Source organism: Lynx rufus, unplaced genomic scaffold (assembly GCF_022079265.1).
Source record: "Lynx rufus isolate CCGP_SWC_20201006 ecotype Redwood Valley unplaced genomic scaffold, mLynRuf1.p SCAF_22, whole genome shotgun sequence".
In the NCBI taxonomy this organism is placed as follows: domain Eukaryota; kingdom Metazoa; phylum Chordata; class Mammalia; order Carnivora; family Felidae; genus Lynx; species Lynx rufus.
Window position 1 is genome coordinate 18,191,084 of NW_025814837.1, and position 14,998 is coordinate 18,206,081.

The following is a 14,998-nucleotide window of genomic DNA, read 5'->3' on the forward strand; positions in this document are numbered from 1 at the left end:
ACATTCATTATACAGTGTTGGAACACAGAGGAAGGAGTGGATTCTGATGTCATCGTTGACTCAATGTTGTCAAAAATGCTATTAAGGGGCGCCTGGGTGGTGCAGTCGGTTAAGCGTCCGACTTCAGCCAGGTCACGATCTCGCGATCCAGGAGTTCGAGCCCCGCGTCAGGCTCTGGGCTGATGGCTCAGAGCCTGGAGCCTGTTTCCGATTCTGTGTCTCCCTCTCTCTCTGCCCCTCCCCCATTCATGCTCTGTCTCTCTCTGTCCCAAAAATAAATTAAAAAAAAAAATGCTATTAAAATGTACACTTACTTTTTTTTTATTATTTTGTCTGTATTTGTTAATGTAAGTAACAGATATCTCCACTCATCTCTATTCCAATTATGGGAGATTTATACTTTCTTATTAATTTCTGTGTTGCCTAAACTTCTTACTTGGTATTACTTTTAAGTCAGGGCTTATAGTAGAGTGGAAACATGCAAACCCTAGATCCTAAAGCCTAGGTTTGAATCTCAGGTCTCATTTATCAGCTGTGTGACCTAGTGCAAGTAAAAATGATACATTAGTATATATCCAATAAGGCACTCGCAAGGACTAAGTAAGCATTAATATATGTATAGCACCCAGAAAAGTACAATCACATACTAGGTTCTATTTAAGTGTTTACCATTGTGATTTTATAGTAGGAAAAAACAAAAAATTTTAAAATTACTTTATTATTTTAAACGTATTTTAGAGAGAGAGAGAACGAGTTTGTGTGGGGGAGAGGGACAGAGGGAGGGAGGGAGAAAGAGAATCTCAAACAGGCTTCATGCTGAGTGTGGAGTCCAACATGGGGACTCCCCACCCTGGGATCATGACCTGAGCCAAAATCAAGAGTTGGGACACTCAACCGACTGAGCCGCTCAGGCGCCCCTAAAATTTTCTTCTAGTAGATTACCTGATTACTTTCCAAGATAGTGTCATATTCTACCCTTCCATTATCATATTTTTAAAAATCACATTATATAAATTATGCATATAAATTAATTCTAAGAAAACCCATTAGAAATTTGATTGGGATTTTCTGTATGGTCTTGAAGCTGAAAAAAATACTGTGGTTGAAACATCTTCCCCAGTCCCCTCAAGGGTTTAAAATATCAAATTATGACAAACCAGTCTACTACAAAAAGTAGATGTCAAAACGACTACCAAAATGGCTAGAATGTAGTATCACTGGCAGCAAAACAGATAAGTCAGACAACTAAGTAATAATGTCAGATACCCAATATAGGGGGTACTTCGTATATACTGGTTGAGTAATTGATATTGAATAAAAAATGAAAAATCAATACACCTAAAAGTAATAGACGACTGCATATAGTTCTGGCAGCATTTGTAGCCATCTGAAATTTTGGAAATAATAACAGTGATAGCTGAAACTCATTAATTTGGCTGTTGCTTAATTAAAAAAATGCTTTTCTAATATTTCTAGAAAATATATTTAATTCAGAAGCAGTACCAACCTTTCATTAATTCTGCTTTTAAAATATTCAACAAATATAACCAAATTAAAAACTTTTCAAAGTTTGGGGGAACAATTAAAGACATTTTCTAAGTTAACAGATAAGCTGCCAATATCTATTTAACATTAGCATTTAATCTAAATAATCTAGATCATAAAAATATAACCAAATATTATATTCCAGATTCACATATTGAAGAATTACACACACACACGGAATGAAAAGTTCATAGGAAAAGGTTTTTTCTTAAATTATGAACAAGAGAAAAGATGTTTTTATTAAAAAAATTTTTTTAATGTTCAATTTTTTTTGAGAGAGAGACAGAGCACTAGCAGGGGAAGGCAGAGAAAGAGGGAGATGCAGAATCCAAAATAGGCTCCAGGCTCTGAGCTGTCCACACAGCCCAATGCGGGGCTCAAACTCACGAACCATGAGATCATGACCCGAGATGAAGTCATATGCTTAACTGACTGAGCCTCCCAGGCTCCCCACAAGAGAAAATTTGTAACAGTAATGTAATGTCTGATTTTCCTACATCCACATATTCTACTCCTGTCTATTTAGAATGATTCAGAACATAGTAGCATTTGTTTTAAAACCAAATAGACTGGTGACCTATGTTAAAATTAAAACTAACCTCAATTACTTAATAAAATATTCATGTCAACTCAGTGGTAAACATAACAGGGTTCTATGAATTGTAGGAACAATTTAACAAATTCCTTAAGAAAGCAAATTGATGAGTTCTAAATGGTACAAAAAAGGGTCATGCAATTTCAAAAAAAATTAGGAGTGAAATGCATTGTAAGCTACATCTACCTTGGACCTCATCTAAAGGAAGTTAGTTATTAGGAGACAAATAACCAACCTCACTCATCTAAAGTAAGCTCAATGTATCTATCCCATAGGCAGCATCTTACTGGATACTCAGTATCATTTTCCTGGTAGATGGCATTCTGTCCTTCTGAGACAAATGAACATTTTAGATAAATGGCATGTAAATATAACTCGTGTGTAAAAGTGGATAAATCTTGTATATGAAAATGTGACTATAAAATGACAGATAACAAACCCTCCCATATACTACATACACCAGTCTTCTCATTAGTTTAAAATCAATGTCATATACTGGAGGGGTAGAGAAGCACTATAGGGATCAAAATTGGTACTACTGTGAATAAAGAAAATGGGGAAACTATATGTGTTCAAGTTATATTCTCTATAACCTTTGTTATAAGAAATTAAAAGTATGACAACAGTCCTGCACAACTGCAGGACTTTTTTTCCTTTGTAATTTTTTAAATTTGTGAATTTAAATATCTTGATTGCCATAAAGCTGGATGGCTGAATATGGCAAATGTTATCTTTAAATAAAATTTAAAAAAGAAACCCAAACAATTCTAAAAAAAAAATAAAGAATGGCAAATAAATAGGATGATGACAAGATTCACTAACTGACCATTAAAACAGTCCATCAGTTGGTAAGTAATGGATATACACTGGCAAAAACAGATGTAGTCCATGTCCACAAGTAGGTTAAAAGAATCAGGTGGAACTTTTCAAAAGTTCTTAAGTTCTTTAAGTAGAACTTTTCAAAAAATCCCATAATATTCACCTGTCAACATTTTTACATGTTTAATTTGATAAACGAATTTGTGTAAGAGAAAAGCATTAACCATGCAGAGACAACTATCATCAAAACACAGACCTCAAACAATCAAGTGATAGACAAAATATGGTAAAATTATTGATTTCTCTTCTTCTTCTTCCAGGTGGGAATCCCTAAGGGTTGGGACTCTCTGCCTTATTAATATAGCTATCCTAACAATATGGAGCTAAGACATCCTGGTTATTCCTGCATCCTAAGTGTATACTGTAAAATATACTGAGATATAGGGATTATGCTAATATAAGAAAGCCCAAGTTCCTGGTCCCACAGTGCAAATACCTAACTTACTATAAAATAAAGCATCCCTTTAATTCTCTGATTACTCAGGGAATTTACTTACCTGTGCTTCCAAAATGTACAACCCCAAACTACCTGAGGTACACAGGTACAAAGTAGTTACAATATATATTAGAAGGTTGCTAAGAGGATCAAATGACTCTAAACTACAGGTGAAGTAAGGCATTATTACTAGCTACTGAAAAACCAGCTGCTTTTAAAATGTTTTCCATTCTTTAAAATTCAAAAGTGTTATAGATGATTTTTGAGAGGGTAAAATTCAGCAGTCATTTACAAATTTAAGAAGTTTTTCATGTGGCTGATTGGTTACAGCTATGGAGAAATGCATTTTGTGTAGAAAGTCAGTAATAAAGTGCATTGGTCATAAGCAAATCTAGATCACTTCTAATTATGTATCATCATTCATTTGATGATTCTGATTCAAGCTAAGAGGAAATACTGCTTTGTAGCTGTAAATCATTTAAAGTAGCAATATTTTAGAAAATAAAATTACTAAGGCTACATGAAGAATACATTTAAATAAAACAAAATCCTTTAACAACATTTAGTGAATGTAGCTTAAAATGTATAATCAAATACCAGACAATACTTTCTGAGTTTCAATACTGCAACTGACCAACATTTTGGGGCACGTGGGTGGCTCAGTTGGTTGAGCATCTGACTTCGGCTCAGGTCATGATCTCATCATAGTTGGTGAGTTCAAGACCCACATGGGGCTCTGTGCTGACAGCTCAGAGCCCTCTTCAGATCCTCTGTCCCCACCCCCCTGCCCCTCCCTTGCTTGTGCTCTCTCAAAAAAAAAAAAAAATGATCAACATTTTGATTAAAGGATGTCATTCTAATCAAAGGTTGTTAATACAGCATTAACATGACCATTAACCAACACCAAACCAAGGTACAATATAAAAGCTCCTTGTCTAACTAATAATCGACTCTAAAACATTGCATTTTTGGTTTTAGAAAAGGCCAGAGGTAACAAGAATTCCTATATAGTGTTACTGTACATAAAAGAGGATACTTGTAGGGGCACCTGGGTGGCTCAGTTGGTTAAGTGTCTGACTTCAGGTCACATTATGATCTCACAGTTCATGAATTTGAGCCCTGTGTCGGACTCTGTGCTAACAGTGAGGAGCCTGGGTGGGATTCTCTCTCTCTCCCTCCCCGTCTCTCTACCCCTCTCTGACTGGCGCACTTTCTCTCTCTCTTGAAAACTTAAAAAAAAAAAAAAGAAGAGGACACTTGTAGAATAACTTCAGTGATTGGTAATTAACTATTTAAGTTTGGTATGTAGCTTATCTTCTGATTGGCAATGTCTGTAGCAACCAACACTAGCTGGGCTATATATAAAAATGAAGATGAAAGCAACAGAATAAGTACACTTCGTGATTTTAATTTTTTTTTTTTTTACATTTATTTATTTTTGAGAGACAGAGAGAGAGACGGAGCACAAGTGGGGGAGGAGCAGAGAAAGAGGGAGACACAAAATCCAAAGCAGGCTCTAGGCTCTGAGCAGTCAACACAGAGCCCAACACGGGGCTTGAACTCACAAACTGTGAGATCATGACCTGAGCTGAAGTCAGACGCTTGACTGACTGAGCCACCCAGGTGCCCTACACTTCATAATTTGAAATCTCAAAGGACTCAAAATATTTTCACCACTGAAGAAAAGAGTATTTATTCCTAAGTAAAACAAAGATGTTTCCCTTTTGATTTCAAGTGGATAAAAGATAAATTTTACTTATTAACCAAGAAAACGATCCTGTTTTATCCAACTAACACAATTTCAATATATTTATTTTTGTAATAACTCATTATGGGAAGAATTTACATATAAAGTGTTCTTCGGCAAGTATTCAGATAATTTGGACATACATAAACATAAGGTAATACCACCAACACTATTTAAAATGCATTAAAAGGCTAGAGAGTTTGTGAAATACCTACTGGCTACAGAAATAAAAGGTGGGGCACCTGGGTGGGTCAGTCAGTTGAGCGCCCGACTTCAGCTCAGGTCACGATCTCACGGTTCATGAGTTCGAGCCCTACTTCAGGCTCTGTGCTGACAGCTCAGAGCCTGAAGCCTGCTTTGGATTCTGTGTCTCCCTCTCTCTCTGCCACCACCCCCCCCAGCTCATGCTCTCTCTCTCAAAAATAAACAAACATTAAAAAAAAAATTAAAAAGAAAAAAACAAAAAAGGTCATTTGTGCCATGAAAGGAGATCATGCCCCAAGAGCTGGACTGGCTGCTACTCTCTGAACCACAGTAGTAGGATTAGTCTAACTGTAGTGACATTTTTGGTTGCCTATCCAACAGCCATTTCCTTCCTATTCCTTGCTAAAAGAATACTGAATTTTTTCAATATCCAACAGATGAAGAAAAGTTGATCTCTTCAGACTCAAGGAATGAATGTTAATTTTTTTCATTAAAAAAAAAATTTTAGGTAATCTCTATACCCAATGTGGGGCTCAAGATCCTGAGATCAAAGGTCACATGCTCTACCAACTGAGCCAGCCAGCTGCCCCGTTTTTTCATTTTTTGGTTTCATCTTAAAATAACTTCAGGTCTATTATAAATAAATTATAAATACACAACAGAGTACCTGTGTATCTGTTACTCAACTTCTCAAAATATTAACATCTTGTGTGACCAGAATACATTTATGAACATCAAGAAATTGATACAATACTATTAACTAATCTATAGACCTTATGCAAATTTTGCCAACTGTTCCTCTAACATTATTTTTCTGGTCCAGGATCCAATCCTGGATCCTACATTGCACTTAATGTCATGTCTCCTTCAATCTGGAACAGTTACTCCATCATTTTTGTCTTTCACAATCTTGACCTTTGAAAAGTACTGGCCAGTTATTTTGATGGTTCTTCAATGTGGGTTTTTCTGATGTTTCCCCACGATAAAATCTGGGCTATGCATTTTTGGTAAGAATACTACAGGAATAACATTGTGCTCTTCTTAGTGCATCAAATCAAGAGGTACATGGGGCTGACATATCTGATTTCTAGTGATATTAACTTTGATAGTTTGAGATGAATTCTGTCCGGTTTCTCCGCTATAATATTATAATTTTGCCCTATGTAGTTAATAAGTATCTTGCAGGGAAATACTTTGCAAAATCCGAACTAACAAGATATATGCCCTAAATTTACTACTCAGAAAAGGCTTATTTAATTTCCTCTATAGGAACATCTCGCAACGGTGGGAACTAATCATAAGAAACAGAGAAATAAATTATTCTACGCCTGAGATACTTAAAATGACATCTGTAAGGCAGGAATATGTACATTCTCAATAATGCAAACCATTATGTATCACTAATTAAATAGGATCATAAAATCATTCTTAAAAAAAAAAAAAAACCTGTTTATAAACTTATGGTTTTATATTTCTGAATCAAAGTCATCTCCCAAACATGATTTTCTAGGTGTAAAAGGAACTTTCCAATTTTTATTTTCATATCACATTGGAGAAAACAAATGGGTCTGTTTTGATGGGTGACTGTTAACTCCAGCTTTTGGTTGGAGCCTTGGAAGCTTGAGGAATATGATGTAACTAAGGCCCATTGGTATATATCATAAAGTAAATGCAGTATTAGTCACAATGACATAGGGGTGGCCTGAGTGGCTCAGTTAAGCATCCAACTCTTGATTTTGGCCCAGATCATGATCACGGTTGTGGGATTGAGCCCCATGTCAGGCTCCTAGCTGAACATGGAGCTTGCTTAGGATTCTCTCTCTCCCTTTCTTTCTGCCCTGCCCCTATTTGTATCATTACACACACTCTCGCTTTCAAAATAAATAAATATTAAAAAAAAATGGTATTAATTTCTGTTATAAGCAATAACATTCTATGATGCATCTGTTTCAGATTCCTGAATGTGGAAGCCCTAAAGAACCATGAGTAAAATTTGCTTCAGACTTAGAAAATCAGATCTGATTCTAGGCTTAATAACCAAAACAGGGAGGGGAAAGTGGGTGATGGGCATTGAGGATGAGCACTGGGTGTTGCATGGAAACCAATTTGACAATAAATTTCATATTAAAAAAAAATAACCAAAACAATTCAGGGGAACTGTTGGTAATTTCAAACTAGTTAAAAGGGGTCTCATTTGCTCCTATTCCTTTTTTTTTTTTTTTAAGGATTTTTTTTTTTAAAGTAATCTTTACACCCAATGTGGGGCTTGAACTTACAACCCCTAGATCAAGAGTCACAGGTCCACCGAATGAGCCTGCCAGGAGCCCCTTGTCTCATTTCTTGTATCAGTTCAGAAATCCCAGATTTTGCTCCCTTCTTGCAGTATCTTAAATTCCAGGTGTTAATCACAGATGAGAAAAGAATAACATTGACAGATCAAAATGAATTTATAGAACAGTTATTTTCTTAATAAATACTTTATGGAAAAAGATTATATGTATACATACCCATATGTATGTATGTATATATAAAAATTACATTAATGTATAAATATATGCAAATATTAACTAAGAATATACTCAAAATTAAGTTATTCTTTTTACCTTAGAATTTTGAAAAACTCATGATCAACTATCCAAGGTCCATGCTGTAAACTAACTTTCTCATAAATAAGCCATTGAGGTCAAATAGGACGTCAATATCAATTAATTTAAAAATAAGAAATCAGTATTATATACTGGTACTTACAAAATTCGTTCCTTTTTCAGTTTTGTTACTTTTACTTGTAAACCTGAAAAAGAAAAAAAACACCACAGTATTTTATTTACACATTTACCATTTCTAAAGCAGTTGATCTGAGTTTCTTTATGAGTCTAATGCTACACTATTAAGTTACTCGACTCTGGGCTCTGAATAATAAGCCAGGTCCCATTAGCTTGGAGAGTGTATTTCCCTTATTTGTACCCCAAGGTCACAAGAGTATATCTGAAACATTACTGCCTTTAGTCTATTATATGACAGCTAAGTAGAGTGAAATTTTCTCCACCTAAAGTGAGTTACTTCCTTCATAATAGCAGGGGTAAGCATATAATTAGAGGCTCACTATAAATGAAGGTCTATGTTCTGACATAGCCTATGTATTTGCTAACAGCAACCATGCTTATGTAGGCTCAAGTCTTCTGGGATTAAAATAGATTATTGCAGGAAGTCCTGGATGAGGAGCAAAATTGCTTACGCTAAAATACTTAACGAAGAACACTTAAGATAGCTGTTACATATATTTCTTATTTTAATTGAGTCTGACACAACACATAACAGAAGACTCCTGCCTATGGGACTCAAGCAGTTATCATGAAGAAAGCAGGCTGAAGGGCACTGGAACTGCAAGGAAGGATATGGACAAAATAGAGTGACATTTCTAATTTTTGTAAATGATAATTAACAAAAGGAGAAAAATGGTCATTAAACAAATACAAAAATCTATCCAACATTACTAGCAACTAAAGATAAATTCAAACCAAAACAATTACTTAGCAAAATTATAAAAACTGTAATACCCAATATGTTGATAAAAGTGCTGTAAAACTATACTCCCATACTTGCTGGAGATATTATAAATGGATAGAATTCTTTTGGAAAGCAATTTAGCAATATGTAATAGGACTCCTTCATCAGTATCTCATTTCCTGGATTCTAACCCAAGAATATAATCCAAACTATAGAGAAACTCATAGTCACAAAGGACACTGAACAATTTATAGCAATATAAACTGCTTAAAATAGGGATGTTTAAGTAAAATATGACATAGTCACTTGATGGGATAATAGTTATTAAAATAAGTGAAAAAAAACTGTCTATTTAGCAACGCTAAACTATTTGGTTTTCTATTTTCTCTATGACCTCTATTTTCTACAGTATGATTATCATAAAAGGAGGAAAAAGTTTCTCTGTTTGATTTTTCTGAGTCCTAAATCAATCTTTCTACTATTCTACACTTTTTCTAATTGTGGATATTTTATTTACTTTTTAAAATAATGCTTAGCAAGTTTAGAAGTTCTGTATCCACTCAAGAATTTCTTTCATTTGGGGTAGGATTAGTCCCCAATAAATAGGTAGTAGTTGACTAATTATTGAAAAATCAAAGATTTACTATTTGCCTTTGATAGTTTATCTATGGATTCTAATAAGTTATACATTTAGAAAAACTTTCCATATACTGTACATAGAAGCATTAATAAATTTGTTATTTCTAAGAACAGGACTTTTCACTATCGGTATAATTTAGGACAAGCATTCAAAAACAGAATTTAGACAAATAAGAGTTTTAAAAAAATTATACATTTCTCCACCAATCCCCCTCCATAATGCTGACTAGGGATAAAGTTGATAGGATGGTATAAATACTGACGGGAAAGCCACCTCTTCTTATCATCCCAAGTAGTAAGGATTTGCTGCCAGGAATATAGAAAAAGGCAGGCCCTGGACAACTGTTTTGTGTTAGACTTTTGCCCTGTTTCTCAAATTTCACCTCTAGGAAATGTCCAACTGATAGGATACACTTTACCCTTATTTTTACAGCCTAAAATGTGAATAAACAAATATTATGAATTGTGAGAAAAAAGTTATGAATAATCAAATATTCACAGCAGCTTTATTCATAACAGCCCCAAACTAGAAACAACCCAAATGTCCTATAACAAGTGAACTGTTAAAAAACAAAACAAACAGGGGCGCCTGGGTGGCGCAGTCGGTTAAGCGTCCGACTTCAGCCAGGTCACGATCTCGTGGTCCGTGAGTTCGAGCCCCGCGTCGGGCTCTGGGCTGATGGCTCAGAGCCTGGAGCCTGTTTCCGATTCTGTGTCTCCCTCTCTCTCTGCCCCTCCCCCGTTCATGCTCTGTCTCTCTCTGTCCCAAAAATAAATAAACATTGAAAAAAAAAAAAAAAAAAAAAAAAAAAACAAACAAAAAAAACTGGTACATACTTGTACCACATGTACTCTTCAGCAATAAAAAGGAATGAAATGTTGATACATGTAACAACTTGGATGGTTCCCAAGGAAATTACGCTGACTGAAAAAAAAGCCAATCTCAAAGGGTACATCCGATGTGATTCTACTTACATAACTAACACTCTTGACAGTAAAAAATCATAAAAAACATATTATTGGTAGCCACAAACTGGAGGGGTTGGGATGAGAAAAAGGGGGCTGAGGGCTTAAATAAGTGGTGTGAGGGATCTCTGGTGGTAGTCACAGGCATCTAAAATCAACACCGTGGAAGTGAGTGCATATAAAATTGGGGGTATCTGAATAAGGTTGGTAAATTGTATCAATGCCAATTTCCTGGTCCTACTGTTGTACTATAATTGTAAAAGATGCTCCCATTGTGGGAAATTGGCTGAAGAGTATAGGACAGTTCTTTGTATTATTTCTTAAAATTTCATGTCAATTTACAATAAGCTCAAAATAAAAACTTAAAAAAAATTATGGAAAAAGATCTGCCCTAATAGTTGGAAAATCGTTAAAATATAAAACATAATAAAGGAAAATATTTCTTTTAATATTAAGAATCAAAACTGGATGCTGTTTAAAAAAAATCTTTTCCATCTGTCAAATTCCCAGGCTGAGAAGCTTCCTTCTTTTTCAGATAATGACATACTCATGAAAACTTGAAAGTACTTACTTAGTAAAGCATCAAATCATTCTTAAAGAATTAAGAAAAAAACTTATGACCTGACTAGGCCAAAGACTAGAGTCAGCAGTTTTTCACTCTCTTGTTTCCAAAGTGTGTGAAATTTACTTTTTTTTTTTTATTTAAAAAATTTTTTAATGTTTATTTTTGAGACAGAGGGAGACAGAATGCAAGTGAGGGAGGGGCAGAGAAAGAGGGAGAGACAGAATCTGAAACAGGCTCCAGGCTCTGAGCTGTCAGCACAGAGCCCGATGTGGGGCTCGAACCCATGAACCGTGAGATCATGACCTGAGCCGAAGTCGGACGCTTAACCGACTGAGCCACCTACATGCCCCGAAAATTTACTTATTGATAGATTTTATTTTTAATTTTACCCAACTTCTAAAACTCAGTGCAGCCAAAGATGAAAAGGATTATTGATTGCCATAACCATTTTAAGAAAAGAAACAATGAGATAGAAAATCCATATAAACATCAAAAGAAAATTCTTGGGAAATACGGAGAGAGTACTCTTTTATCTTGTAAGCATTCAACACCTGTGAGGCATTTGTTCTGTCACGCAGATCAGCCCTGAAACAGGTTTATGTGTGTGTCTATGTGTGTGTGTTTAAATTTTAGCATTTGCTATTCATCAAGTCAATTAGGCATCTACAATTAGAACCCCTATAAAGTGTGCTTTAATCCTGTTCCACACCCATCGGAAGGAATGAGGCTATACAATGCAGCTCCTGTATGAACAGGTAGTCTGTTCAACAAAGTATTTGGGATTGTAACACTGGCAACCTGAGATACCTATTGAGGAAACAGCATTCACAAGACCAAGTGCTGTACTACAAATTAACCCTACTCTGGCTAACATATGGATATTGGAGGAAATGAAAAATTAAGGGCCCATATGTGTAGTTATAACACAGGAAACAAGTTTATTTTATTTTTTTAATATTAATTTATTTCTTAATGTCTTTTATTTTTGCGAGAGACAGAGACAGACAGATAGAGTACTAGCAGAAAAGGGAGAGAGAGGGAGACACAGAATCTGAAGAAGGCTCCAGGCTCTGAGCTGTCAGCACAGAGCCCAGAGCCTGACGCAGGGCTCGAACTCGCGAACCAAAGATCATGACCTGAGCCATAAGTCAGATGCTCAATTGACTGAACCACCCAAGGGCCACCACAGGAAACAAGTTTAAATAAGAATTCAGAAATGAGACAAGAATTTGTTATAAGCAAAATAAAAATCATTATGTTAACTTTTACTTATTTTAGTTCTCTACCCAGAACAGACCATATATGCAGTGTATGTACTGTCACTTTAAAACAAGTTATCTATGGTTTTGAATAAGCCTAATAACTTTGTTGACAAATAGTGGCTTTATGTATACAACTCAAGTAATTTAACCTCGACCAAAATATTACCACTAGTTTTTCTCCAAGGGTCTAATAAATTATCTTAATTCTAAAGTGAAAACTCTTGTCTTTATAAGATGCTTAGTTTAAGTCTTAAATTTTAATTATCTCAAAATAGGTAAATTAATTTTTATGGACTCAATTGAACTTATAGATGTTAATACAAATGGAAAAATATTAGATGGGAGAGTTACTTATAGTATTAACAATGAGTATGACACTGATTTATGGACCAAAATTACACGCAATTCCTTTCACTGTTAATTTATGTAGCCTTAATATGAATGTCATCTTTTAGGAATTTTGATGAAACATCTGAGAAAATAAATGAAACAACCCTAAACCGAATCAAGAAGTATTTATCCTGTTGTATTAGAACCTCTATAGTTTTGTGTGTCTTCAAAGGGGTTCTAATTTTGTCTAGAAAAATCTGCCTAGTTTTCTAAAAGAACTGATTACTGTATTTACCAGATACAGAAAACATTATTAGATGAGATGCTGATAATAGAGCCTGGCATGAACAAGAGACCATTTATTAAAATAGTGGCATTCTGGGGAGCCTAGCTGGCTCAGTTGGTACAGGGTATGACTCCTGATCTTGGGGTTGTGAGTTCAAGCCTCACATTGGGCACAGAGATTACTTAAAAATAAAGGTCTTTAAAAAATAAAATGGTGTTTTAAAAAATAAACATTCTAAATTCTATTTTATTATTCTATTTATTAGTGCTCTTAAGTAACAAACCTGATACTGACAGAGATTTAAAAAGGCAAAAAAATATTGTACCCAATGAATACTTTGAATTGTTCAAACTTCTGAAATTTAAAGAACTCTGAAATTTCTATTAAATTCTATTAAAACATAAAACATGCTCTAATAAGTTATCAGTAACATTTATCAATAACAATTTGTTTTTGACCCTGATACTAGCAGCATTTGTCACAAAAGGAACATAAGACACTAAAGTGAACAATCATGAAGGGATACAATTTTACTAAAGATAAAAAATATTAAAAACTCAGTCACAAATGTCTCCAGACTTTTCCAACAAAAATGGTCTTTGCATACTGCTGTTCAATAGAAGTTGGGAGACTTTATTCTTTCCCCGCCAGCTTTAAAAGAATGCATATAGCTTAATATATTCTTGTGATCAGTGTACAAACTGTCTTGCATATGACATGTTTATCTATCATTTTATTATGTTTTGGTCAAATGAAGCAAAAAAAAAAAATCTCAAGATACAGTGGGTGTATTCAGATGTATATAAGTTCCCATGTATATGGGAAGAGTTTCTTGGACATCTAAGTAAAAATTATATGTTTCAAGTACTACCATTCAAAACATTTCTTCTCTGTTTTTTAAACTGACATAAAGGTTTAAAAGTAATGAGTCAATTTTGATTTCTATATATACTTCAAAACCTGCAAAGTCCAGACAAGTCCATGTTTGATGTCTTTCAAATAGCCTCTTATACGGGTTTCTCCAAGTGGATCCCCCACTTTCAAAAAAATTAAGTACCCTTCAGGCATGTCTTTGATGTTATCACACAGTTGGAAGATCTAATTTTATATGGAACTGTGTAGAATACATAAAAAGTCTGCTTTCAGCAAATTTGCCTCATCTGAACCCAAATGTTTTTAAATAACATTATTTTTTTAAAAACAATAGTGCTCATTTAATACCTTTAAGAATCCATAAGGGATTTTGAAATTGGAAAAAGAACTCTGATCAATCTCATATTATAATGAACCAGAAATTATCTTCTCTCATCAGTTCACATGTATATCCAATACCTACCATTCATAAAGCACTTGGGTATTAGCTAAATATACTGAAACCTGCTGTATTCCTCTTTTAACATTTTCAGTGTATATAAACTGACTCTCCTGAGAGTGTGATGAGTACTAGAGAATAGCTATGAGGAGTCCACAAGTTAGAAGAATTATCCACCATGTAATATTTGTGAGTTTTATATGTAGTATAATCTGATGAATTTGGCATGTTGTTTCTTATTAAAAAGTGTGTATTAGGGCACCTGGGTGGCTCGGTTAGTTAAGCATCCGATTGTTGATTCTGGGTCAAGTCATGATTTCATGGTTTGGGAGGTCAAGCCCCACATCAGGCTTAGCACTGGCAGCATGGAGCCTTCTTGGGATTCTCTCCTCTCTCTCTGCTCCTACTTCCACTCATGCACACATGTGCTCACACTCTCTCTCTCTCAAAATAAATAAACATTAAAAAAAAAGTATATTATTTTCTTGACTCTTCCTCATCATAAAGTAAGGGTTTCCTGAAGACCCTGAAACACTAAGGAACATGAAGAAATCTGCCAAATATTTTATCCCTGTTAAATTAAGAGCCTAAAAATAAAACTGACCCAATTTTATTTATTTTATTTTTTAAAAATGTTTCTTTATTTTTGAGTGAGAGACCACACAAGCAGGGGAAGAGCAGAGACAGAGGGGGACAGAAGATCTGAGGCAGGCTTTGCGTGGACA

At 34.8% G+C, this 14,998-nt stretch overlaps 1 protein-coding gene across 2 annotated transcripts in view; it reads right to left on the reverse strand.

The window, feature by feature from the left end:
* RBBP8 (RB binding protein 8, endonuclease) overlaps nt 1-14,998 on the reverse strand; it is a 93,712-nt gene that overhangs the window by 66,821 nt on the left and 11,893 nt on the right. For both annotated transcript variants that reach the window (XM_047087079.1, XM_047087078.1), the window contains exon 3: nt 8,155-8,197. In XM_047087079.1, the coding sequence (XP_046943035.1) occupies nt 8,155-8,197 (43 nt within the window). The remainder of the gene's footprint in view (nt 1-8,154; nt 8,198-14,998) is intronic.